Below are 26114 nucleotides of genomic sequence, written 5' to 3' on the forward strand. Positions count from 1 at the left end.
TGGTAATTCCTTGGTGAAATAAAAAAGCAGAATTGGGAATAATATTTTGGCTAGACACAATTTCAGATGCTTAGCTTGATAAGAGAGCTTCCTCCTGGGTTTATTTTTGGGTATTTTGAAGCATAGTAATGCCCAACAGCTTTAAAATGTTTCCATGGTTTCCACACAACACAAGACTTCAAACCTGAATTTTATATTCCCCTAAATTTGGTCATTGTTGATTTTAAAGCATATTAGATCATCCACAAATAGGAGGGTTTCAGAACATCGAGCTGTTTAGAAACAAGTGGTGGACAGTTTTGGAGAACTTCTCTTTTGCCTTGGCATGTTTTTAGGATAATTCATATATTGGAGATAATTTACAACCCTGATGGTACTATTGCAGAGACCTTATGTGATGGAATTTATATCACTTTTCCTTTCAGACATTTAAACCACATGTCATTCTAGAAAAACGAGGACAGAGGTCCAACAAAGAAGTGATTTATTTTCAGTTAAAATACTAGCTACATTAAAACCACATGTTATTAAGTACTGTATGACCGAACCATGCTCAGAATAAGGCTTACAACACCAAAGCTTGCTTACAATGTTTCTTTTCCTTTTTTTTTTTTCATTTTTTTTTCTTTTCTACCACAAACTTTGGCAGTGCATGCATTAACAGATATTACCTGAGCTGCACAGTACTTTGACTATAATTTTTTCCTTGATGAAACAAGTTGTTGAAATACCAGAGAACAAATTAATTGACTTCCTTATTATTTTTCTCACATTTCTAGATGGTTGAACATTTATATCTGTTTTAGGTGACAGTATATCACTGTGATTCTCTCTCCTGAAACCACATAATATGATTAAGATCAATTAAGACTGAAACTTAATTTTTCAGAGTGAAACAACTTGTACTTTGGGCACTTTACCAACATGAACTGTATAACTCTCATAACACTCCTGAGAGATAAATAAAATCTTACTTTACAGAAGAATAAACTAATCCACAGAAGTAATGCACACAAGTCCAAGACCAGAAGGGAAAACCATAGGAAGATTAGAATTAAGGGGCCTCAATTCTGTGTTCAGGGTACAGATACTGAGGACTAGTTTCTGTCCATAATGTTACACTTTCCAACAAGATTGTCTAGGACATGAAGGGATTTTTTTTTTTTTTTTTGTGTGTGTTAAAGTTGCCAGATGAGTTGTCCAAAACTTGGTGGAGATGACTAGTGAAGGATTGAAGGATTCATCCTGTAAAAGGGATTTTTGCAGTTGCACCAGGCTTCTGTGCTGGCTCTATGCAGGCATGGCTAGATGATGCTAACACAGGAAGGGTGCTTGGGGGAAAAGAAACGTAGCTGTTTCACCTGTATGTGACAGAGTAACTCTTGGGGAATGCTAGATGACAAAATGATGTCAAGATACACTGGTATCTAATTGGGAAATGCAAAATGTTGTTTCCTCGTCGTTCAGATTCTGTTCAATGTGCAATTTGCATGCACTAGAAAACGTTTCCTGTCACTTTCCAGGAATTCTACAGACATTCACTAATTAACACAATGCCTGTGTCTCATAGGTAATTGCTGGGCACTTTTCCTCCTAGACGGGAACTGGCCAGTTACTGTCAAACAATCTTTAAACAAAGTAGAGATCAGAACCAGCAAATTTCTCAGTTTGTATGCTTGAGATCATTCTAATTCAGATGTTACAATCACATCTTGAAATCATTAATACTTCCTTAAGCTTGTCTGGTATTCTCATTTGTCTTGAATTTGCCTAGCTCAAGCAGATGCTGAAGTATTGATTCTGCATCAGCAACATGCTAAAATTTGTAGTGGCTTTAGACAATAAAAGGTACAAAAGCTTATGTTATGTGTCTTTTCTCAGCCTTTGGTTGCCTAATTGAAATATAATATCTGTATTAGACAATATAGCATTTTAGACAATAGAAACTACTGAATTAAAGCCGGCTAATTTACTGCCTTGTCTTGGATGGAGACCAGTACTGGGTAATGAAGGAGATGGCTCAATGAACCATACAGTGGACAAAAAAGGCCTGTGTGGTAGGCTGGCTTGACTAGTGACAAGTCTAAATCATAAGCTGTTACAATAAATTTTAGCACAATATGAATTATGTCCAAAATTATTATTGAATCACCTGCCCAACAAGCCTCTATGTTGTACAGTATGTGTTTGTTTGTTTGTTAATTACCAGCCTGGTAAGCACATCTATAGTCAGTTACCACTGAGCTCACTGCCTAACTGAAGTAAATGGTGTGTAAACTCACAGTAGGAAATACATGGTAGCTATACTCCTGCTGCCTGCTTCGTGTTTCCCAAAGCATTGGAAAGCTGGTCTTACTGCTGATGCCACCTGCAGTGAAACAATAAGGTGAGGCCTGAAGTGGCAGCTATTGTGTTAAATTGTTTGAAGAAGCCTTTTTTTTTTTTTTTTTTTTTGGCTTTCTGCCCTTCAGGCAGCAGAGGGAGCAGCAAAGTCGTCTCTCCAGGCATCTCTACATCTCATCTCCTAGTTCTGTCCTTCTATTCCATGCTTCACTCTAGCCTTTGAAGTGGCAAAATTTCAGTTTTGTTTACTTTGCTTGGCAGCTGAGCACATGTGGGCAAACCAAAAGGACTCATAGGCTAGACAGGCAGTCAAAGGTTGGAGGAAGATGATTATACTAGTGATTGACTTATGATATGCAGTAAATGTTGTTATGTTAGGTGAATTAAGACAATATTGCCCCTAAATTGTTGTCTTCCACTGGTTTTGTTTCTTTGTTTCCTAGAAATAATGCAACTAATGTTAAATTTTCCCTGATTATAATTCCAGTTCTCTTTACATGGGCCTCAGAGCCTTCTTCCTTTCTCCCTCTCCCCCCTTAGGTTATTGTTTATCTTTTCTTTACATTGCATCATCCAACTGACTTGTCTTCTCCCTTCCTCTAGATGTTTCCAGATGTGTGGCTGAAAGGAAGTACACCCAAGAACAAGCTCGAAAGGAATTTCAACAAGTGTTTATTCCAGAATGCAATGATGATGGCACATATAGTCAGGTTGAAAATTTTTAATTCAGTATCTTGCGTGTCTGGAAAATTAGACTGTGTGTGTTTCAAATATAATGAAATGAAATGTGATTTCAAAATGAAATGTAATTTGTACTAACAATGATGTTAAAAAATAGAAAGAAAATTCATGTTTTGTGCCAGCTGAGTCCTTGTTCTTTTTTTTCAGAGTTGGCCAGCAAAAGAGCCAAACATTACTGTTGTTCATGTGATACACTCCCTATTCTTCTAGGCTGAGGCAGCTGAGTCATTCTTGTAGCCCCCTGAATACTCATCAGATGGTAAAATGTTTGGAATTTCTGATCTATTCCTGATCTAAACCAGAAATCTTGTGACCAGAGTCCATATCTTAAGGCTAATAGCATGAATCATACAGGATTCTTCCCTATCCTTAGCTGAATTTCTGCACAAGTATATTGTCTGAGGCTAATTAGGTTAGATTATAGAATTCAGAAGGGGCACAGCTAGGTGGTTACCCTGTGATATATATTCTGGTCAAGGTTGCCTTCTGCTGCCACTGTACTGCAATTCAATTGTGGAGTTGTGCAGAAGACCATCCTTGTTTTAAGAGGGAAGTGATATTGGCTCTCAGGACATATAATGCAATTGATTTCTAAGAGGAATTCCAAGAGTTTCCTTTCTGACAGCTTGGGATATGAATAATGCTGGCAGAAGCATTCTGTCCTGCACTTTCAGTGGGTGGAACAATATGTTCTCTGTGTGGAAAAAAACTCAAGATTGCTTGCTTCATGAATAGTTTGTGTGTCCCTTGAGGAATTTTGCTGTGAGGTTTTCATAACACCTGCACCTCACTCTCCTGAAACAGGACATAAACAACTGGATATTTCAATAGTTTTCTCTTCCATTGGATTCTGAAGGACCTACCTCACTTTGCTTGAAAGAAGCTCTTCATAATGCGAAAAAATCATGTGTATGATGGAGATTAAGGTCCATTATGGTTTGTCATTCTAGGTTTTGCCAATATAGTTTGCTGGACACAGTACTCATGTCATGAATGCTGCAGGATAATAGACATATGTCTGACAGACTGCACGCGGTTCATGTCATTTCTGACAGGTTCAGTGCCACAGTTACACTGGATACTGCTGGTGTGTCACTCCCAATGGTCGTCCTATCAGTGGAACTGCCGTGGCCCACAAAACTCCCCGGTGCCCAGGTAAGATTTGTTCAGCTGACTGGGTTATGACATTGTCTTATGAATATTAGAGTTTAGTTGGGGCATCTGGGTAGACTTAAGGAAAAAAATCTTCACCAGATATGTTGTTCAGCACAGGAACAGGTGCTTGTGGAAGCAGTGGACTCTCCCTCCTTGGGGATTTGCAAAATTCAACTGCACAAAAGTTGGTCTAGCTTTTAAGCTAGCCTTGCTTGAGTTCTTCTGAGGCCACTGCCAACCTAAATCTTTCTGTAATTCTATGGTCCGTATACTTTATTTGTATTATTATCTAGCTACTGAAATGTTTTTCTGCAGTGGTTATTTGTATGATAGTTATGATTCACTGTGTGAAACCATGCAACTGACTTGCAGAGGCAGTTCTTTATGTTGCAACTCTCATGTAAACTCATTGCAGAGTTTCAGAGATTCCAGAGGGCTTTGTCTTTTTGATTTTTTAAGTATCTGGCATATAGAAACAAAACAAAAAAACACTCCCAACCAAAAATATTGACACTGACTTGTAACATAGTCCAGTGAAAGAACTCCCACAGCAAATCTCATGATTGGCCAAATCCAGAGAAGAAATAAAAATAAAACAAAGCACTAAGAACATAATGGAATAATTGTCTCTAGAAATTAATTGGCAAATCAAACTCACTTGTCTTTCATTAGAAGGACAATTACCAGCTTCACTGTTTTTCAGGAATTTGCTTTTGACCTTATTTCATTTACGTTGATAACAAAGATGACGAATCCCCAGTGTATGGACAGTTGCCGGAACTGCTGTTCACCTTGCTTGAAGCTGGCATAATTGCACCCTTTTGACAGAAATAGCTCTAAAAATTACTTGAGCTGTATGTATTGCATTTCTGCTTGTGCTGCAGCACCATTCTCTGTCAGACAGTAGAAAGAATAACTTAAAACTTAAAAAAAAAAAGCTGACTGTAATATAAATGAAGCTGAAAGAAGTGATTAAGATCTTTGAGGGAATTCACCGGGCCTGATCTACTCCCATTGTTTGAACACAGTAATGAAATTTTTAAAAAGTACATGGAGGAGGGAAAATACCACTATGAAAGTTTCAACAAAGATTATAAAAAATTAATTCATTTTTAAGGTCTGTCTTGTTTAAGTGATTTGCAGAATCTTCCATGCATGTTGCCTGTAGGTGAACTTTAGCCAGAAAGAATAATTCTCTGACTAATCCATTTGATCCAGTCTGAAAAGTCTCTCTGGCATGACAGTGAATTGTGAAAATTAACATAAATATTCAAAAGGTTTAAAATACATTAAAGCATGCATTTGTTTCAATATAATTACTGTTCATAACTTGAGCATGTCTTTATAAGACACAGGTTAGGATAGTATTTATGTGTTCCAATGTACTATTGATTTGAATTGTTTCGAATGTCCTTAGCTAGGGCTTCTCTGAAAGTGTGCTCTCATTGCTTCGTAGAATCATAGAATGATTTGTTTTGGAAGGGACCTTAAAGATCATCTAGTTCCACCTCCTCTATCATGGACGGGTTGCCACCCTCAAGACCAGGTTGCCCAGGGCCCCACCCAGCCTGGCCTTGAACACCTCCGGGGATGGGGCATTCACAGCTTCTCTGGGCTTCTTCTACAATATCAATGTGTGTCATAAAGATTTGTAGCTTCCTTTCCTTTTCTTCCACTGACATCAGTGAAAAAAGGGCTATGCTTATGCTGAAATTTCAACAATTGTTTGGCAGCTGTGTCACAACATGTGGCATTATTGTTGGCTCAAAATTTTGCTGATTAAGTTACTGTATATTCGCTTTTTTTTTTTTTTTTTTTTTTTTTGTAATGTCAAGGAGAAGCTGCAATGTAGTTCCAATTTAGTTAATAGATTGATGTGAGAGTTATCCTATATCTACAGGAATCGAACCCCAGTTTCTCTCAAATGTCTTCATGTGCCTAGCAGATAAACTGCCAGATTGCTTCAGCTTATTTTGGAGGACTGGGAAGGGAAGTTAGTTTTCCAGAAATGCTAAGGAGAAGGTCATAGTAGCATTCAACTTCTGTCTAGTAGTTCTGAGGTCAATAGACTGTTCCAGGGTCCAGGTGAGTATGTAGTCTTATTCTGCTCCGTGGAAAATCATGGGTAATTTTCCAGTTGTTCTTAGATCCTTTGGGACTGTCTCTGCAGATTTCCTACCCTGCTTGTATCACTGCTCGTATGTTTCACTGCTGACCACTTCTCCTTTGTCCCTCAGGAAAGAAGTCCAGCTACAGCAGAGTTCAGAAATAGATTTGAGGTGCTAGGGGATTTTTCAGTAGTGGTGGCTAAGAGCTCAGTCATGAAGAGTCTGGACAAACTATCTCATTCAGCAGAGAAGGCAGCTACAGATATTCCAGAAAGTTATGTGGTGTAATAAGGCAAAAATTTGCTCTTACGTTGTAGACTGAAAGCCTCAAGCACACCTGCATCCCTCTTCCATTTCCCAGAATATGTTCAAAATTGCCATCTGTTTTTTTTTTTTTTCCCCAGAAGGACTGTTGATGTTTTCCAGATCACTTTTGATCCCCTTTTATACTTACTCTTTAGTTCCACCATGCACAGAAATTATGGTCAAAATATTCGTGGGTATACTGAAGCTGAGTAGATGTACTCCTGTCTTAACTAGTGTTTCAGGGATGCCATTACTTCCAACACTATAGTCCCTACTCAGTCTGACTGTGTGGTTACTTGCCTCTTTGCAGGCACTGTCTTGTTTCTTGATACCACAGGCAGATCTCTTGCAGCAGTCGTATCCTGACAGCATCACATTTATGTATTTTCACTTCTGTGTATTTTGCAGGCATGATGCTGCAACTGTTTCAAAGACATTTATGCATATTTCTCAGTTTGAATGTATCAAACCTTTTTTCTCTCAGGATCACTTTTTTGATCTTTTCCCTTTAGATTAGGATGTACACAGACAATCATGATGACAGGTAGAATCAACTGTGAACATTCATTTTGAAAGATTTTCTCACAGGAAGTGTGATTCTGTACAGTGTGTGAAAAAATCTCTTTTTAATGAAAATGTTCGGTGTTTCTTTTCAATTCCAGGTTAGTTATACAGTAATGTCAGATATGGTATAAATACAAATATGAACAACTGTTCAGTTCTTAAATTATGGGATAATATCTTGCATTTCATTTCTCCAAGTAGAACCACCTTTGGCTTTGGTGAATATCCGGATATAGGAAAGAAGAGCATGGCAGCCTGGAAAAACTTGGATTTTAATAGAGGAAATACAGAATAAAATTTAGGACAGGCAGTTTCCAATTCCATTTACTATCCATGATTGTGATATTGGATAAAAATTCAAACAATGAATGTCTAATTTTATTTAACTGTTAATATTGGTTAGCTGCATAAAAGTTATCTTAGGTCCTGGGATAGAAAAGTATTGCATGCATATTTTTTTAAGTATCTAGAGCAGCTGTTTGAAATTTTGTTCTCATTCTACTGTTCCAGTTGCTCTTATCGAAGATGTCTTTTATGCTAGAGACAAAATGTATGGAAGAATGAAGGCTATAATGGCATTAAAAAAGCAGGACTCTCCAACTGATTCATGTAAAACCTTCACTTTAGCTACTACATCTTTACCTGAAAGGCTCCTCTTCCATCCTGTCCAGTTATTCCCACACCAACACTTGGGTCTGCTAAAAAACACATGATAAATCTCAAAATGCCATTCCACTCCATGGAAATAATCTCCACTGCTGCAGGAACAGTGGTGAGGAGAGTAAATCAAACACGTTCCCATGAGAGCATTAAAAAGAAAGCTCCTTAAAAATGATGAATGTCCTCCAATCCTTTCACTAAAGAACACCAGACGTAAAAAAAGACATTTTTACAACTCCCTGTGTCTGTTATCAGCACTGCAGGGAACTGCAGAAATTCCATAGGCACAGAGTCCTGGGAAATGGGGCAGAAATTGAGAAGCAGGTGTTAAATTGTCACTGGAAAATACAGTGTTTTCCTACTGTGGGGTTTTTATGACATATTAACTCTTCTGGACTTCTGCCAGTAGGATAGCAGAGGTATGACCACATGTTTTATTGTTCTGTGAGGTAGTTTTGCTAACTCATATTTAAAATGCCATTATCTTCTTTTAAGGCCCAAATCAAGTATCTTTAAAAATTCAGGACTCTTCCTGTCTGTATAATATTATCATCAGATAATATGATGAAAATTAATATATTGGGGAAGGCAATGAACTTTTTAGTTTGTATTGTATTGTTTTTGTTAGTTGGGAAAATTATCCATCCTTGAGTTATCTAGTTTTTTGTCCCCATATGTAGTATTTTCTCTATACATACACAGTTAGATGTACAGATATGTAAAATGTAGAGCAGCATGAGAAATGTACTTTCCTGTTTCCTGCTATTTGCATTAAGTGATAACATATCAAGTATTTGTTAGCAGGAGATGAGGAAATCATTATGTAAACTAAATAAGTAGTCATTCACTTTCTCTTTTTCTCTCTTAAAGCCCAGTCACATATGATCAGAACTCTAGAAAATGTATATGCTAAAATCACAAACCCATGACAAATTTTACATTCCATGGAAGATTTATTGCGCCTCAGAAATTGTATAACTGAAACTGGGCTGAATTTGGGGTTTTGCAATAAACTGAGGCATGAATATTTCTGCAATTTCTTTAAGAAAAAGAATCATCACAATCATTAGTGGATCAATTGTTGAGCAAATGGAGGGGGTGATCATGCACAAGCCAGACTGGTACTAACTTCTTCTGGATAAAATAGTGCTACTGAGTCTAATACGCCTCCTTTCCCTCTCCCCTTCCTTAAATGTATTTTTATGGCGATTTGGTTGTTTACAATGCACTGAAAACTTGGAAGCTGATTGTATTGCCTTTTACAAAAGTTAGATGTTGCTAGTTCTATTTCTTGCCTGGCTGAAGAAAATGTGAATGTTTGTTGAGAGTATTGAAGACATAATTTCCTAGAAATTTGCAAATGCAACTCCTATCACCTCACAGTACTTCAAGCTCAAATACATTCAGAAAATGGCAGAAAAATATTGATATAAGCTCAATAACCTCTCCACCTCCAACTTAGAACAAACATAGTTTTTGACATATAAATTGAAAATTCCAAGTGAAAAAAATGTGAAGGGTGCAGATTTCCCTTTTTAGGCAGTTCTGTGAATATTGCTGTTAATTTCCTAAGACTACAAAAATTGTCTGCCCACTGAACCTAATTTTTCCTAATGTTCTAATTTCATAATGAAACTAATTTCACTATGATAAAGTTAGCATTTGTGAATGCCACTATCTTCCTCCATCCATCATCTTTCCTTCAAAATTTAGGGTAAATAAAAGTAAAACAGAAAAAAAAATCAAATCTGGTGTTGAATTTACATAGAGACAGAATGCTGTTCTCAAAGTGACGCTTTACTCATCACTCTATTGTGCAAAGGGGCTATTGGTAGGGGTTCATCACATACACACCACCCATGCCAAGATTCATTTGTACTCACAAATTGTTGTAAATCACTTTAGTGTGTATGAGAGTGAGATATAAAATCTCAGTATTTACAAGAGATTTTGTAATTATACTCCTGTACATAAAAATTAAATTGAGAAACTACAGAGTTAATTGCAACTGGATGAAATCTGAGGAAAGAATAGATTGCTGATCTTTAGTGTAATTAGAAAAAAAAATGTAGTTTTATATACAGTATTTTCTAAAACTGAAACACCTTACTCAAATTCAAGCTGGCTCTCAGGAAATTCAAGTCAAGCACCCAAAGGCTCAGACCTTCAGGCTGCAGATATCATAAAGGCAAGCATCTGCCTCCTCTTCATGGTGAGCAATAGGGATTAGTATTGCAGTACACTTGGAGCAAGCTATCCCAAACTTTTTGATATACTTCCTTTGATGATAATAGCATTTTTTCCTGTCTGAATTAATGCCAATGCATTACAAAGTATATTGAATTTCTGGTAATTCAAATGTGATGCAATAAAATTCATGAGAGATGGATATGATGACAAGAAGAGACTAGGAATTACAATCATACAAACCGTTGTGATAATCAGATATAAATGAGAAATAAGGCGTTATTTCTGCTGTAAAAGCTGAGGCCAAATAGCTCTTGTAAAAACTACTAAGAAAATAAGTGGACTCTCCATTTCTTGATGACTTTAAATCAAGACTGGATGCTGGTTGGGCTGGTATTCATGCTGGTAGAGTAAGCTGTTAAAATCCATTTCCTGCAGACTTGATCACTCATTTCCCACCACCGCTGCCTCCTTTCCCAAGGGCCCCAGCTTTGAAGACGTCTCCTGCAACTAAACCAGGTTCAGGCTCTTAAGGCTTCCTCTACACACACACATTTCCATACCAGCATAAGGTTTCTGGATGGCCTTGCATGAGGTATTTAAAGCAGAAAGGGGCAGCTTTCAATCTGAAGAAGCTCCACAGAGCCGCTGAGGTGCATGGGCAAGACTGTGTGGAAGGCTGTTGTCCCTCACAAGGAACCTCAACAAAGTAGTGCTGGGGAGAAGCACCTCATGGAGGACCTGGCCTTCCTAGGTTGGAGGGGAAGGGGTGCTTTGAGTGTGCAGCACATGAGCACGTTCTTGCACTTGTGTTTATGTAGTGTTTAATGTTATCTCTTTCTCAGGTCCTGTGGTGGCCGAGAAGTAGCACCTGACGATAAATTGATGGTACACAAATGCAGAAGTCAGGCAAAGCTAAAGTCCTTGGTCTGCAAAGGAAGAATTTCCTGATATTTTTTTGCTACGATAAACAAAAATGAATCATTAAAGCTGAACTGTGTTTCTTAGAAAAGGTTTTAAAAATGAAAATAATAGTTTTCTGGATAATTTCTTTCTCCAATTGCAGGTTCAGTGAGTGAGAAACTGCCTCAACGAGAAGGTGCAGGAAAAACAGGTAAATATTTTAGATGGCTTTTAGATAGAAACTAAAATATGTTATATTTTAGTATACTGTGTATACTGTGGGATAAATCACCATGATTTTCTGTAGGTTTAAATTATCAATGAATGGTGGAAAAAACTTTGCTTCCCATAACAATACTCTGAGCTATTTTCCCATACTGCTCTCTTGCCCTAGAGGACAGATTATTCTGTCTGTTTGATAAAGCCAGCATTCTGCAGTCCCAAAATCTTGGAAACTGTAGTCCTCACTTTATGTCCATAGCAACCAGTGCTTGAGTCATCTGGGACCCAGCACTTTTTTCTATAATGTGATTAATTCAACTGATGGCTTACATTCATGGCCAGATGACTGTTGTTCTTAGAGATAGATCATAGTGTACATTGTTGGCAGGGAAAAATCTGATGCAACTCCAACATAGCCGGTAGATTTAAATGAGAGATATCTGTTCTTTAAGCAAAATTAGAGCTCATGCTCTCCAAACACTTAAAAGAATTTTAGATTCAGCTGAAAATAACACACTAAATGTTTCTGCCAGTTACAGTGGGATAAATTATTTTTTGAGAAGTTACTCAAATTTGTGCTAATGTTAATGACTATCCAGTTTATTCTGCTGTAAACATAATTGTTGTGCCATTAGGTTACGAATGTGCCATTAGGTTACGAAAATCAGTACTTCTTTAAAGGCTAATAATGACAAGGTACATGAATCAGCAGTGGAAAACTATTCCTTCAAGTCTTCCCGGACAAACTGTGGTTTCCACTAACCTCAAGTTGCCCATTATGTTCTGGGAAAATATGCTTTGGGTCAGGACTTTCATTTTCAGCTTTGAACTATATGAACTATCCCATATATAAAACTTGTCTGGGTCTTAGAATTTTTTTGTTTGTTTGTCTTGTTTTTGACTGTGAGGGCTGAGTTGCTGAAGCCTGAATAGACACTCCTAGAACAAGAAACTTAAATGATGATGTTTCCCTTTACATCACATATATTTGTGTCTAAAATGACACAATTGTATTTCACTCATGCCTTGTTTTTATTCTCCAGCCCAAGCCTGCAGCGCAAAGGGCCGTTGTCCTGGTTCCCAGGTGGTTCCTGGCTCTTCTCAGATACTGCTAACATCTCCCCACCCTTCCAACAAGTCACTGCCTTATGCTTTAAATGAAATAATATTGTCAGAGATATCACAACCTCTTTAGGACTATCACAGAGTAATGAACTTGATCTGCTATCTGAGTTAAACATCTGTGATCTTGCCTCATAATCAATGTAGTAAAAATATTTTGTAGTTCATTTTGCTAGGGCACAGAGGTAGCTTTTGGAATAACCATAAATTTAGCATGCACCCCTTCCTGCCCATCGTCCTTCTTCATGTTGCTGTGGACTAACTGGAGGTGCCACAGGTTGGGGTTCTGATACTGTAACACAGCAAGCTTAGGAAAGTTGATGACATTCTTGCTGCTACAGAAGACGTGCCCCAAACTTGAGTGTCCTTGATGACTATACTGTCAAGATACAGTATAGACTTAGCCTGAGGCAGTCTTTTCTTCGAAGATGAAGACAGACAGACCCTCTTCTTCCACACATACTCAGAGAGAATGACATAGAGGGCCATATCTGTTTGAGATGTGCAGCTCATATTTTTGGGGTATTCCAATACCGAATGAAAATTTCCAGTCACAGATTTTGAATGTCAGGAGCACTGTTCGCATGTTTGCAAATTTGCATGTTAACTCAAACAGCAACAAAGCTTAAAGGATACTTCCTTACATATCTTTCCCCTGTGCCACAGTTCCCACCTCTAGCCAGAGAAAATATTCAGACTATCTGAAAAGCACAAGTGTTAGGGATGGGATTGTGCCCCTTTTTCTTAGCTGACTGCAGGACTGTGTTCTTGTTAATTGAACTCTGATAATGGAATGGTTTGTTTACATGTATGTACATATGTAGTGGTATGCAGGTGCTGGCCAGGAAGTCCTATGAAGTTAACATATGAAATATCTGAACTGAAGATGTACTGCAATGCAGTCATTCCAGTGTATTGTATTTTGAACAAAAAAAATCTACATGCTTCTTCATACTTAATACAAAAGGTTTTTATGAAAAGAGAAGACACTTTCAAAGAGCACAAGCAGAAAATTAATGCCACGGTCCTCTTTCAGATTAAGGGTAGTTCAGGAGCTGTTGTCGTTCCTCTAGTTTTGGAATGAAGTTAGATTAATACAGATATCCCATACCAAATGTTTGATTTGATGGAGACCAAAAGAAAACCTCTTTCTTTTTGTTTGGAGGACCTGTGGCCAGTTTTATGATTCAATTGCTAAGTATCTGATTTTTTTTTTCTTTAAAATATATATTCATATTAATAAACTGTGTCTTAAAAGCTGTGTAGTAAATGCTGTTTAAATGAACAGAGTTCTTTGTCAAGAGGATAATTTTGATTGGGCTGATAATTGTTAAAATTGCAGCATTATATCCGTATTTCACTTATTAGCGTAAGAACAAATGCATCACAAACTCAAACAGAAAGACAATGATAGAACAATGTCATTTAAACCCCAAACTGAGTTTGTGGCAGAGCCTGAAGTTACATTCTAAAAGTCAGTTTTTTTGAATCACATACTGATTGATGATCTAAATGCAGGTCTTGATTTTTAATATGCTGGGATATTTGATGTCCTCTCTGAAATTAGTTGATGGTCTTATTCCACCACCCAGAGGACAACACAGAATTGCTAGCAAAACTAATGGAAGTGACAGTCTGTCATGCTATTCGAGCAAAGCATCCTATCATTGCATAGACATGAAAAATGAACATTCTTAAAAGAAGTCTACTTATGGTTTGGTTAAAACATTTTGCAATGAAAACAAGTTTCTATTGCTGCTGCCTTGCTTTTGTGGAAAGCATGCAGGCTAGTTTTCCAGAGTATTTGCTATGAACTAGGCTGTGGCCTCCAAAGGGGAAGGTCACAATACTTCCAAATCCTGTATGTGCAAAAGAAAGCTTCACAGTTACCTTCATTTCTAGCTTCTGTGAAAATGCGACAAAAACAGCCTGGAAACTATGTTGGTCTGAGTTCCAGTTGTGAAACTGCAAGAAATTTTCATAAAACTCTTGCATGGAAGATGCTGTTTACCGCAGAGTAACTTGGAGTTAGCTCCATTCTACAGGAAACAGCAGCTAGAAAATAAGTACAAGATGTACTCGCTCATTTTTACTCAGTATCTGAAATCATTTTAAATAACAAAAACATAATAAGGTGAAGGTGGATCTTTCTCACAGATTGCTAACTTGAATTTTTTTCATACTGAATTTTTCTTTTCCAGCACTGCTTCCACTATGTTTTACTAAAATTATCCACATTCTTTTGTCATTTCTGTAAATTTTCACCTCTCTTGTTTTGCAGTAATGGTTGATTGTGGATGGATGGAGATGGCTGACTAAAGGATAAGGATAATGCAAAAAAAAAATCTGATTCTTTATGAATCTTGCTAATAAAATCTTCTTGACTGCTAAATACATTCTGCTGTGCAAAAAGAAACTTTCCTTTCATTTTAAGGTGTCAACATATCTGCAACCACTTCCATCTCAGACTGCTTTTGCTTTCACAGGACTTACCCCTTTGATGCATTTACTGAATTTCTTTTTTATGAATGCTTATTTGTTCAATTATAATCTACAGGAATCATTAAAATGAAGAACTACTGTCTGGGGAGCAACTTGATCACTTCATGCCTCTTCAAAGACCCTGCAATTAATTCATCAGCCATAATCTTAAAAGCTATACATTTATAATCTATAGTGTGCAGACGTAATATGTCTATGCTGTGCAGTACATATTAATAATGCTTAAATTATTGTTTGTTTACCGGCCGGGGCTATGTGCAAATCATTAGCATCAATCACGTATGTACACTTATTTAGCTTACTCTCATAATTGTAGTCTCCTTGCAAATCTTTTCCATTCTGAATTCAGATGATGTCTCAGCTCCTGCGCTGGAGACTCAGCCTCAAGGTGATGAGGAAGGTAAGCATCGACAGGAATTTTAACAGCGCGATATGAAATGAATGCAATATGAACCATACACCACAGCATCAAATGCTACCTTAGAACTAGGGAAACTGCTGGGGCTGATCAGACTTCCGGAAATTGCAAGAAATTGAAAACTTCTGTACCTTTTTCAGGATAAAAACAGAAGACACAGTGAAGTCTTAAAACTTAAAAACAATGAATTTCATGGAGGTAGTTTTGAGGTTACACTTCAGCTATGGACTCTTAACAGTAGCAAATTTATTGAGAATACTCAGGGTACAGACAGGTTTTAAACTTGAGCCACAGTTCAGATTAAAACTGTATGGCCAAACAAGGAAGTTAAAAGCATAAATTCTGTCCTCAGCATATTTTCTAGCAATGTAAGGTTAGTGTTTTTACAAGCGTATTTGGATCTGGGAAAATTCAGTGCTCTGTAAATTGAGAGCTCAAGGCCCATATGCAGTTGTAGTCCTATATTGTGACTATCTCTGTAAATAGAAAGCTCAAAGCCCATATGCAGTGGTAGTCCTATACTGTGACTATCTTACCACTCAGTGTAAATCTCACTGAATCTAATTTAAAGTTACTACACATTTTGGATTTTTTTTTTTTTGGTGGGGGGAGATATTTATTCTGATTAAATATAATTTTATTCTACAAATATTTCTTTCAAACCTTTGTTTGAATGGAATAAGAAATGAACTATTTATGCCTTTGTATGAATAAAGATTTCACCTGTTCTAATACAGATCAGTATACCCTTTCCCTTTTTAAAATCCACGTCTTTAATACTGATGACTTAGTATTATTTAGCTGCTAGTAACTTTTAAAAAAATGTAACATTTACAACCTTGTTTCTGTTGTATTTTTTTCTAGATATAGCTTCTCGTTATCCTACATTATGGACTGAGCAAGTAAAGAGTAGACAAAACAAAACCAATAAAAGCTCAGGTAAGAAGCTGTGGTGTCCTTACTTTGCAGAGGTCCTGTGAAGACATGCATTAAGCCTTGTTAGAGCTGAAGCCATTTAAGTGAAAGTTGTTTGAATAACCATTCTGCTTCCACTCTTATCATATGGTAGTGACTGATGATTTACATCATGATGATTTTGTAGGCTCACGTGGCATGCATTCCTTTTGTATGGAAACATTTTTGGCCAACATTTACTGGGTGTAAATTGCCATTATTCCACTAAAGTCTCTGGCTCACAACTATAAGCATCTGTGAGTGGATCTGATATTTATATTTATTTTCCTCTTTGATTATCTGTCTTTTTATTACCTACTTGTATTTTCCTTCATTGTTCTTTTTTTTTTTTTTTTTTTTTTTGATGGTGTGTAGCAAGAAGGTACTTGGAAACAGACAGTGGAAGTTACATACATTTTGTGCTAAATCTTAGGAGGCAAATCTGAAAAGAAAGCTCCCATCAGAAACCAGTTATCAGTTAAAACGAATTTGGAAATATGGTGTTATATGTGTTTTGCTTACATAAATTATCTGTTATTTACAAACTGGTTGCCAGTTTAGTGTGGATGAATTATGTTGCCCTTTAAAATAAATGTTAAATTTTAGCTTTACCTTTTTCACCACTTTTCAGAACTGAGCTATGGAAAACTGGATAAGAAATCTCAGGCGAATGTCTTAAGACTGAAACCTCTAAAATATTCAGATGCATTCAGTGCTTTGGTAGGCTAGGAGTTTTGATGCCTTCCTCTCTGTTCCCTTCTCTAAGTGGAATAATCTTTAGAGAAACTTCTTGAGTTTCCCGGTTTCTTTTTCTCTGGAAAAAAAGTTTAGTTTGAAAGGAAATATTAATGATACAGACCGTTACTCACTAAATAACCCAAAAGCACACTTCAAATCCAGTGGAAATTGAAGCTGTGCTTTACCTTTAGTACTGTGCTTAGTAGTTTACTGAATTGAGGCCCCAATGGATGTAAAACATCAAACAATCATCATAAGAAAGAAAGACATTTTTACTAAGAGGTTTATATATTCCTTTATTAAGCTATTTTTAACAACAAAGCCATAGTTATTAATACTTTTCCCTCTCCTTGATGCTCCAATAGGCAGCTAGGGAAAGGATTGTAAACAGATTATAGACAAGAAAAGTAAACGTTTTCCATGCTGGGGATATATTCTGTCATTTCCTTAGCCAGTTTTAGCAAGAACAGAATTCCTTTGGGATTTCTGTTTGTAAAATCTGCCTAGAAATATATAACATACATGAGTGTTTCTTTTATTTTTACATTGCTAGTTGTATTAGGTAGATCTAAAGCAAGAGTTCTTGAGTTTGCAGTGCTGCTGCAGGAAGTGAAAGCTTAAACACGTGCACATGCACAAAATGTTAGGGAAACAACAAAGAAAAGGTGGGTTTTATTACTGGGAACTTGTAACCTCCAATCTACCTAAGGACATATTTACAAAAGAAGAGACCAGTAGCGTAGTCTGTCTGTATTATGGTTGCTAGCTATATGGTCCATTAACATCAAAAGCGTGACTGTATTGGATTTGCTAACAATAGTACTTGCTCACAAGAAGTGTAGGATCTCAGGAGTGTTTGCACATGCTACACCACAGAAGTCAGCAGACACTACATAGTGAGACTTGCTTTCGTCTGTAGGCATACCTGGTGCTCCAGAAGGGCTCACCACTGTCTCTTCTGTTACTTCTCTTATATATTTAATATGACATTATCAAGCCAGATGAATCTAGATGCTAAAAACAATGTCTTAATCAGTTGTGCTTGGCAGTATCTCTCTCCTGGATGTCAGAAATATACAGTGAGTCATGTGGCAATAAAGTTGTTTTGATGGCTGAGCCTCACTGATATTCTGTAATCAGGTCTCTTGATCTTGGAAAAACTAGGTTAGATTTTCTCCTTATTACCTGTCAGAGTGGTGCCAAGGCTTTGGGGAACATCCACAGAGAAGAGTTCTGGGCTGCTATGTGTGTAGAATAGGAGGGACCCCATGATAGAATCCAGTGGATTGTAAACTAACCACGTTCGGATACCTAGGCTTCAATCTAAGGAATAAATACAGATGTCTTCTGTACTCAGTTTGCTTAGCAAGCTCTGATTCAGGTTTGGATATACAAATACAAGAAAGATTGTTAAATGTATTTGTCTGAGAAAAATGAGGAAAATTTATATCTGCAGATGTAATGTGTTTATAAAACAAAAGATGAAACCCAATTTATTGGTAATCTTCATTTTTTCTTCTATTGTAATCCAAGTGCTTTCAAAGAACTTCCAGTCCAATTCACACAGGCCCTGCCTGTTAAAAATAAGCAACGTAAAATGATAATGCTAAAAATTTCATGCAAATTGCAAATATCCTACTTAAAGCTGCCTACGTTAGTCTGTATTGCTCTTATTTTTTGTATTTTTTTTTATCTGAATACATGTCCTAAGATGTCACAGTCCATAAGGTATGGGCATAAAGAAACTTTTCTAGACTTGAGAAATCAGTTTTCTTAGGAGAATGTTTTTTTTGTGTTAAGAATCACAGATGACTACATTGCGTTTGTTGCACTCATCTGGAGTAGTTTGGTTTTGCAACTCTATAACTAACCTATAAGTTATAATGAACCAATAAAATTAGTGTAAGATTTTAATTTTTGAAGGGTAAAAAATAAGGGCTCAGGAAATTCTACTTTATATTAGTTATTCATTGCTTCCATTTGATTTAAATCAGCCAAAAATAATTTAGTACGGAGAAATGACATTTGGGAAATGTACAGATGAAGGGCATGAAATTACTGGATTATATATCCATACTGTATAATTTTTTCTGGTGCATATTATATTTATTGGTTCAGAGAAACAGATCATTGCTGCTTAGTAAAGGCATTTACAGAGTGGTATTTAGCCTATCAGATTTTGATGACAAAATGTTATTCCTGGAAAAAAAAAAAACAGCACCAAAAACAAAACAAAACAAACAAACAAACAAAACACATCATTGTTGGGCCATATAACAATAGCTCTGTTTATAGTGGTGGATTTGGCTGGAAATGTCTGACCTTCTCTGTTTTAAAACTTCATGTATATTGATTTTTTCTTTTTGGTCTTTTCAGAATTAGAAAATGTATATACCTGGTTGCTAAAATAATACAGTATTTGTGGAAAATATATTATACGTATATACATATGCCTCTCTGTCTTGGCAGGTATTTCAAGATTTTTTCATTTCTGGACTTCTTTCTAATCCTACACTCCTCATTTCTTCACTCATTTCACAGAAGATATTTGTGGTTTTGCCACATCAGATTGACAAAAATAAGAATTATAGCAACAGCTAGCAAAAATAAGCTGGAGGTGTTAAGGTGTTAAAAGTGTTAAAAATAAGGTGTTAAAAATAACACCTACATTCAGATGAACTACATATTGTTTATATATACCACCACAATATCATTTGAAAATCTAGGTAGTGTGCTTTTGGAGCTTTTGTATTTTGCAAAGAACAGAGGACAGAAGGTCTTTGGATTTGGAGAAAACAGACATTTTGGACTCAGCAGTTGTCAGTTACTTTAGCTTCAAGGCTAGGAGCAGCCAGAATGTAGGTGGAGGACAGTACATGGCAATGCAGATACTTTCCCATCACCTAACAGGGGATACAGTTTCCTAAGGAGTTTCTCTAATAGTTTCTCTAATAGTTTGTTGTGGCATCTCTTCCATTGAAAACAAATAGGGTGAGTTTAACTCACTATTATGTTAGTGCTTAGAAAATTCTTAAAGTACTGGATGATTTCTAAGTACAAATCTGTCCACCACACAAATGAGAATAAATAATGGCAGTATAAAATTTCATAAATCTTGCAAATGCAGGATGCAAAAACTCAGCCATAATCTGGAATATGCTTACATATGTGCTTAAGAAGATTCTGATGATAATGTAATTCAGATTAAAAGAGACAGGGTCAAGTAATGTATCATTGGCTAAGATGCATTACAGTCGTATGTATTTATCATTCGGTTCTATTGTCTTCTTATTAATATTTTATATGCTATTTCCTCAAAAAATAATAATGTGGCATTATTAGCACTGAAGATGTGTGTTCATTGATTATCTGTGTAGTTTATTTAATGAGCATTGTAAAGAGTGATTGAAAAATTTGAGATTTGTTTTGTTAATAATCTGGTATGACCAGCAAAATAGAAGACAGGAAGAAATTGTCACATTTCTTTATACTTCACTGAACTTGATTCTGATTTGTGTGATAAATTTTAAACTCATGACCCCTGGCAGTCTGTGGCAGAACTCCCAGACCATGGTTCCACAACCATTCATGCTCTGTCTTCATGCTACTAGTTCACCAGTCATTCACATTTCATCTGGATCAGGCACAGACACGTGATCATATGACATGCTAGCATAAAGCTGGCACGTGTTTGTGCCAGCTTTATGTTTATCATCTTTAAGTGGGTGCTGGAGGACAAGCTGTAAAGGATCCAGCATAAAATAGGGTCAGCACAGAGTCAAGCTGTTAAAATTAACACATCTGTGCAAAAAGTAATGGGTCATGTGATTACGATTTTTTTTTTTTTTAAACCTAGAACTAAGAATCCTAAATCAGAATTTATTTCCTCCTCAATCTAGGGCTTTATTGACTTCAAGAGTGTCAACACTACACCTGAATCTGGACCTAACAGTAACATAGAATCATCTCTAGCTTCATTTTTGGCTTTGGCTGTGCACATGTGAAAGCAACATGGAACTTTTTAAAATTTTAAACACAGCAGAGTACTGTTCTATTGCTCACAATTTACTATAGACCATCAGTTTCAAAGGTATTAAAATAACTATTACAAGATATTATCAATTAGCTCAAGAGGTCTTGATCCAGCAGGAGTTTCATTTTCAAAACATCACATGTATGGATTGCACATACAGTAATGTAGCATAGACCGACTGCACATACGAGTGAAAATAGTATAATGTCTACTGTGAAGATATTCTTAAAATAATAAAATAGGACATGTAAAAATCCTGGAAGTGTTTAATGTAACTAGCAAATTAGGTATATGTCTCCATCCCAAACTGTTGCATTTATCTGCCTGTACAGTCTGAATCTGTTTACAAACTCTGCCAGTGAGACTGATTAATTTGACAGAATGACATTCTAATATTTGAACACAGTTTTTATTGCCGCCTCATCAGACTGCTTTAAAGCACTTGTACATATGAGTTTTCTCACATGGAAACTATGTTGGTTGCCAGTGAGGTTTCTGTTTTGCTAGCTGTTTTGTTTCTCAAAGGCAATTGTTCCAGTGGGATCCATGTGCACTGATCATTCTCTGAAAGTCACCTTCTTGTGACAAAGACAAATTTTGTTCCACATTCTAGTGCTCATGTTCATGACACAGCGAACCTGGATAATGTCTCTGGGATGTGCCTATCCTGGCAAAACTCAGTCCTGAAGTTAAAGTCTGCATGAAAAAAGCCTTCATTTTCTTGCAGTGGAAATTAGTGTAAGAGTTTGTGTGTGTGCCCGATCACATCAATTCTCATAGCCATTCCTCCCTCAGCATAGGAAAATGAGTAACTTACAGACAGGAAAATGAGTAACAGCTCAGTGACTTCGTATTTATTCTCACTTATTGTTGCATTTTCCAGATGATGCTCTTAATATTGATTCAACAGAAATTATGTGCTGTTGAAGATGTGCGAGCTAGCAAGAAAAAAAATAAGATCCGTTACACATTCCTTGTTACAAATGTATTGCAAGTTAGTTAGAAGTTTTCTAAAACTATTTTGAATTAGGCTGAATTTGCAATCTGAAGATTTGAGATATGAATCCAGTTATGATCAAAAGGATATCACAAAAAAAAAAAAAAAAAAGAGAGAGAGAGAGCAAAGAACACAGGGAAGAGGGGGAAGAGGGTGTCTTAAAAGTTTGTTGCTTCCCTTTTTACAGTTGAGATTCCTAGCAAGTAGTGTGCTGGTGTGCAGTAGCCTGGCCGATATTCTGTTCTCAAATTTGCTTGTATTCAGCACTAAAGGAGGGGGAGGTGAGGACTTTAGAGCAAACTATGCAGATATGAGCAAAGAGTTATACTGTACTGAGAGATGTCCCTGCCTATGGCAGAGTGGTTGGACAAGATTATCTTTAAAGGTCCCTTCCAACTCCGATAATTCTATAATTCTAGGATTCTATGATTCTACATGACCCCTGCATCACTGAGATTCTCCATGACCACTCTGAATGCTTTACACCTGTGCTGAACACTCAGAAATTGGGTTTAAATGAATATATCAAGTAGATTTGCATAGGAAAATAGCCTGATTGGGAGTGGTTCATTCATGGCAAACCACAGAATTAAAGAATTTCTTCCCTGTTATCATCTAATTTCAGTCTTAAGGACAGCATTTCTTTGCAACAGTTGGTGAGGTATCAGCCACACTCAAATATGGGACTTACATTCCCAGACTGCATTGTAAGCACAGACATTAGCTGTAGCTGGAGAAATGAAGAACATGGAAATAAGATGCCAAAACATAGGCATCTAAAGCCTTTTCATGTGTTCTAGACTATCTGAGATACCTGCATGGGCTGGGAGATTAAAAAAAAAAAAAAAAAAAAAAAGGAAGTCTGTGCTCTTCTGGCTTGTAGGTTTGATAGTGCAGAGTACCTGGAATGGCATTGAATTGAGCCCAGAGTACCCAAATTCAAGCCATGAAAGGTAAGCAGAAGGCAAAGCCATTGATTTTAAATAAGATTTCAAACATATCAATTTGCTAGTAAGGCCACACAGGAATTCTGACAATGGGAGGTCAGTCCATTACAGATGAGTTTAATCCCCAAAGGCAGTCTCTGCCAAATTTTGGACAAGTTGACATCCAGGTATTAATGTGAACTTTATAACTTGGGCTCATCTGCGAGTTAATTCCCAACACAAGAGAAGGCACTGGCATTTTTTACATGACATCTACAGATGAAATCTGAATGTTTTGTGATGGCCCCACACCTGGCTTTTAGGTCTTGTGAAACTTGTGGGTGTTGGAAGACATCAGCTGGTAGAATATTTGTTGTTTGTCCTGTTATTTCAAAAAGTTATACATGGAAGATAAAGAGAAAAGTGAGAAAAATGTGAGGATGTTGAGTAAGAAAACTTGATACAGCTGAAGACCGGAAGCTTCCAGGCCAACAGTATTATAACCTCGTCAGACTCTCTGGATTGTCTCTGGTTGCTAACTCACTCAATGTTCCCTTTAGAGTTCCTGAATGAACACAATTATTTGGAGTGAATTATAATTTTTGGTTTGCATTTTACTATAAAAACAGCATTGTTAAGAAACTGTTCGGGATGGAGAAATGAGAGACACTGTCACGTCTCATTATATCCCATACTGTTTTATTTTTAAATATTTTGAAGACTAGGAAGTAGTTCTCTTTTATTTTTTTTTTCTCCTCCATTTTTTGTTATTTTTCTGTCAAGAATCAAAGCAATTTCAGAACAGAATTCTTTAGGAGGTGGTTTCAAGATACTCCCTGGCAGCTGAAAAACTGGTGGCATTGGAACTAATGATTGCCCACACCACTGGGGCCAAGCAGTAAATGGTAGTCGTAGTTCTTAATGGTGAATTTTGTCTTATTTTTCAGAAGCAGTCTTTAATGAATCTTAGTTTTGATTTAGTAATTACAAAAGGAGAAAACAGTGTTCTTCACCCTCTTCATCATCTTTAGGTCCTCCTTTGCTCTGTTTCATTTTGATTGCTTTCTTCCTATTCCTTTTCCTTTTCCTTTTCCTTTTCCTTTTCCTTTTCCTTTTCCTTTTTTTCTTTTTCTTTTTTTTCTTTTTCTTTTTCTTTTTCTTTTTCTTTTTCTTTTTCTTTTTTTCTTTTTTTTCTTTTTCTTTTTCTTTTTCTTTTTCTTTTTCTTTTTCTTTTTCTTTTTCTTTTCTTTTTCTTTTCTTTCCTTTTTCTTTTTCTCTTTTTCCTTTTCTTTCTTTTTCTTTCTTTTTCTTCTTCTTCTTCTTTTTCTTTTCTTTTTCTTTCCTTTTTCTTTTTCTCTTTTTCCTTTTCTTTCTTTTTCTTTTTCTTTCCTTTTTCTTTTTCTCTTTTTCCTTTTCTTTCTTCTTCTTCTTCTTTTTCTTTTCTTTTTCTTTTTCCTTTTCCTTTTCCTTTTCCTTTTCCTTTCCTTTCCTTTTCTTTTCTTTTTCTTTTTCTTTTTCTTTTTCTTTTTCTTTTTCTTTTTCTTTTTCTTTTTCTTTTTCTTTTTCTTTTCTTTTTCTTTTTCTTTTTCTTTTTCTTCTTCTTCTTCTTCTTCTTCTTCTTTTTCTTTTCTTTTTCTTTCCTTTTTCTTTTTCTCTTTTTCCTTTTCTTTCTTTTTCTTTTTCTTCTTCTTCTTCTTCTTCTTCTTCTTCTTCTTCTTCTTCTTCTTCTTCTTTTTCTTCTTCTTCTTCTTCTTTTTCTTCTTCTTTTTCCCTTTCCCTTTCCCTTTCCCTTTCCCTTTCCCTTTCCCTTTCCCTTTCCCTTTCCCATTTCCTTTCCCCTTCCCTTTCCCTTTCCCTTTCCCTTTCCCTTTCCCTTTCCCTTTCCCTTTCCCTTTCCCTTTCCCTTTCCCTTTCCCTTTCCCTTTCCCTTTCCCTTTCCCTTTCCCTTTCCCTTTCCCTTTCCCTTTCCCTTTCCCTTTTCCCTTTCCCTTCTTCTTCTTCTTTTTCTTCTTCTTCTTCCTCCTCCTCCTCTTCCTCTTCTTCTTCCTCTTCGTCCTCTTCTTCTTCCTCCTCCTCTTCCTCCTCTTCTGCTTCATTTTTCCAAGAAGGAAAAGAAAAAAAGGTAAAGGAAAATTACTGTTTTCTTCCTGTTCTTTCAGCCTGTTCCAAAAAGATAAACTTCTCCGGACCTCCCCACATTGCTTGTATATTACAATACATTCTTAATTTCTCGGCTGCTGGATCATACTTATAATAGTACTGTCATATCTTTAATAATCCTTTTTACAAGCATTTTCATTTATCTTTATTTTAATTTTACATATTAGTTCAAAACCTTTATAAACATTAAGTTCTGGCATTTTCAGTTTTTTTACTCCCACTGCAGGAAAAGATCCTCCCATCTTAAACCATTAACAAGTAGAGTTCTGTTTTACATCCAGTTGATGTTCTTTATGCTCTGGATGTTCCAGGGTTTTATTGGACCCCCACTGTGAAAAAAAATAAATCTGCTTTATGCAAGGTTGATAATTTTTATTTTACTGCATGTGTTAAAATTTGATGCCAAAAGATACTAATCTTCCCTATTTTTAATTATATCATATTACTTTCTGCAGAAAGTAAATGACACAACAGTCATGTCTGAAGTTCTCCTTTACTTTTCAGACATGCACTCCCCCACCTGCACATAGCTTTCCACAGTTTCACAGACATCACATTGCATAATCCTAAAAACATCAATAAGCTCCATAAATCCAATATTGGACATCAGGCTAACAGTCTATATTTTAACAAAAGAGGCAAAAACAAACAAACAAACAAAAAGAATAAAAAAAAGTAAATCATGTTAATGCATAGAAACATGCTGGACTAGATCATATCTAAAGACGTAACCTTTCTGGGAAATGGATAAATCTTCCAGCCTAGAGAGTCTGGATCTGACTTTGGCTGTGCTATGATTGCTGGGCAATATATGTATAAGATAGGCCTTTAAGTGGCTTCCAAATTTTTCAGGCAACTAGAAGTCCATAAGGGTCAACAGTAAGAGATGCCAGGCTTTCCATCATCATCCCAATAATCATATAATTATGAGAAAATGCATGCTACATGCAGAGATGCCTTCCCTTCCCTGCCTCCTCACAGTCAACAACCCTTGAAGCAATGGGCACAGACAGTAAGCTTTACGTACCTTTGTTGGTGTGGTGGAGGCCAACTTTTTATTGATTCCCTTGCATTT

At 36.4% G+C, this 26114-nt stretch overlaps 1 protein-coding gene across 8 annotated transcripts in view; it reads left to right on the forward strand.

Moving 5' to 3' along the window:
• Positions 1-26114, forward strand: part of SMOC2 (SPARC related modular calcium binding 2) — a 149142-nt gene that overhangs the window by 57555 nt on the left and 65473 nt on the right. For 4 of the 8 annotated variants that reach the window (XM_035538741.2, XM_035538742.2, XM_035538743.2 and 1 more), the window contains exons 3-7: positions 2947-3053; positions 4140-4239; positions 11131-11178; positions 15163-15213; positions 16096-16170. In XM_035538741.2, the coding sequence (XP_035394634.1) occupies positions 2947-3053; positions 4140-4239; positions 11131-11178; positions 15163-15213; positions 16096-16170 (381 nt within the window). Of the gene's footprint in view, positions 1-2946; positions 3054-4139; positions 4240-11130; positions 11179-15129; positions 15214-16095; positions 16171-26114 lie in introns of all 8 variants that reach the window. The other 4 variants (XM_035538737.2, XM_035538738.2, XM_035538739.2 and 1 more) reach the window with 1 other exon arrangement.

Source organism: Cygnus atratus, chromosome 3 (genome assembly GCF_013377495.2).
Source record: "Cygnus atratus isolate AKBS03 ecotype Queensland, Australia chromosome 3, CAtr_DNAZoo_HiC_assembly, whole genome shotgun sequence".
Taxonomy (NCBI): domain Eukaryota; kingdom Metazoa; phylum Chordata; class Aves; order Anseriformes; family Anatidae; genus Cygnus; species Cygnus atratus.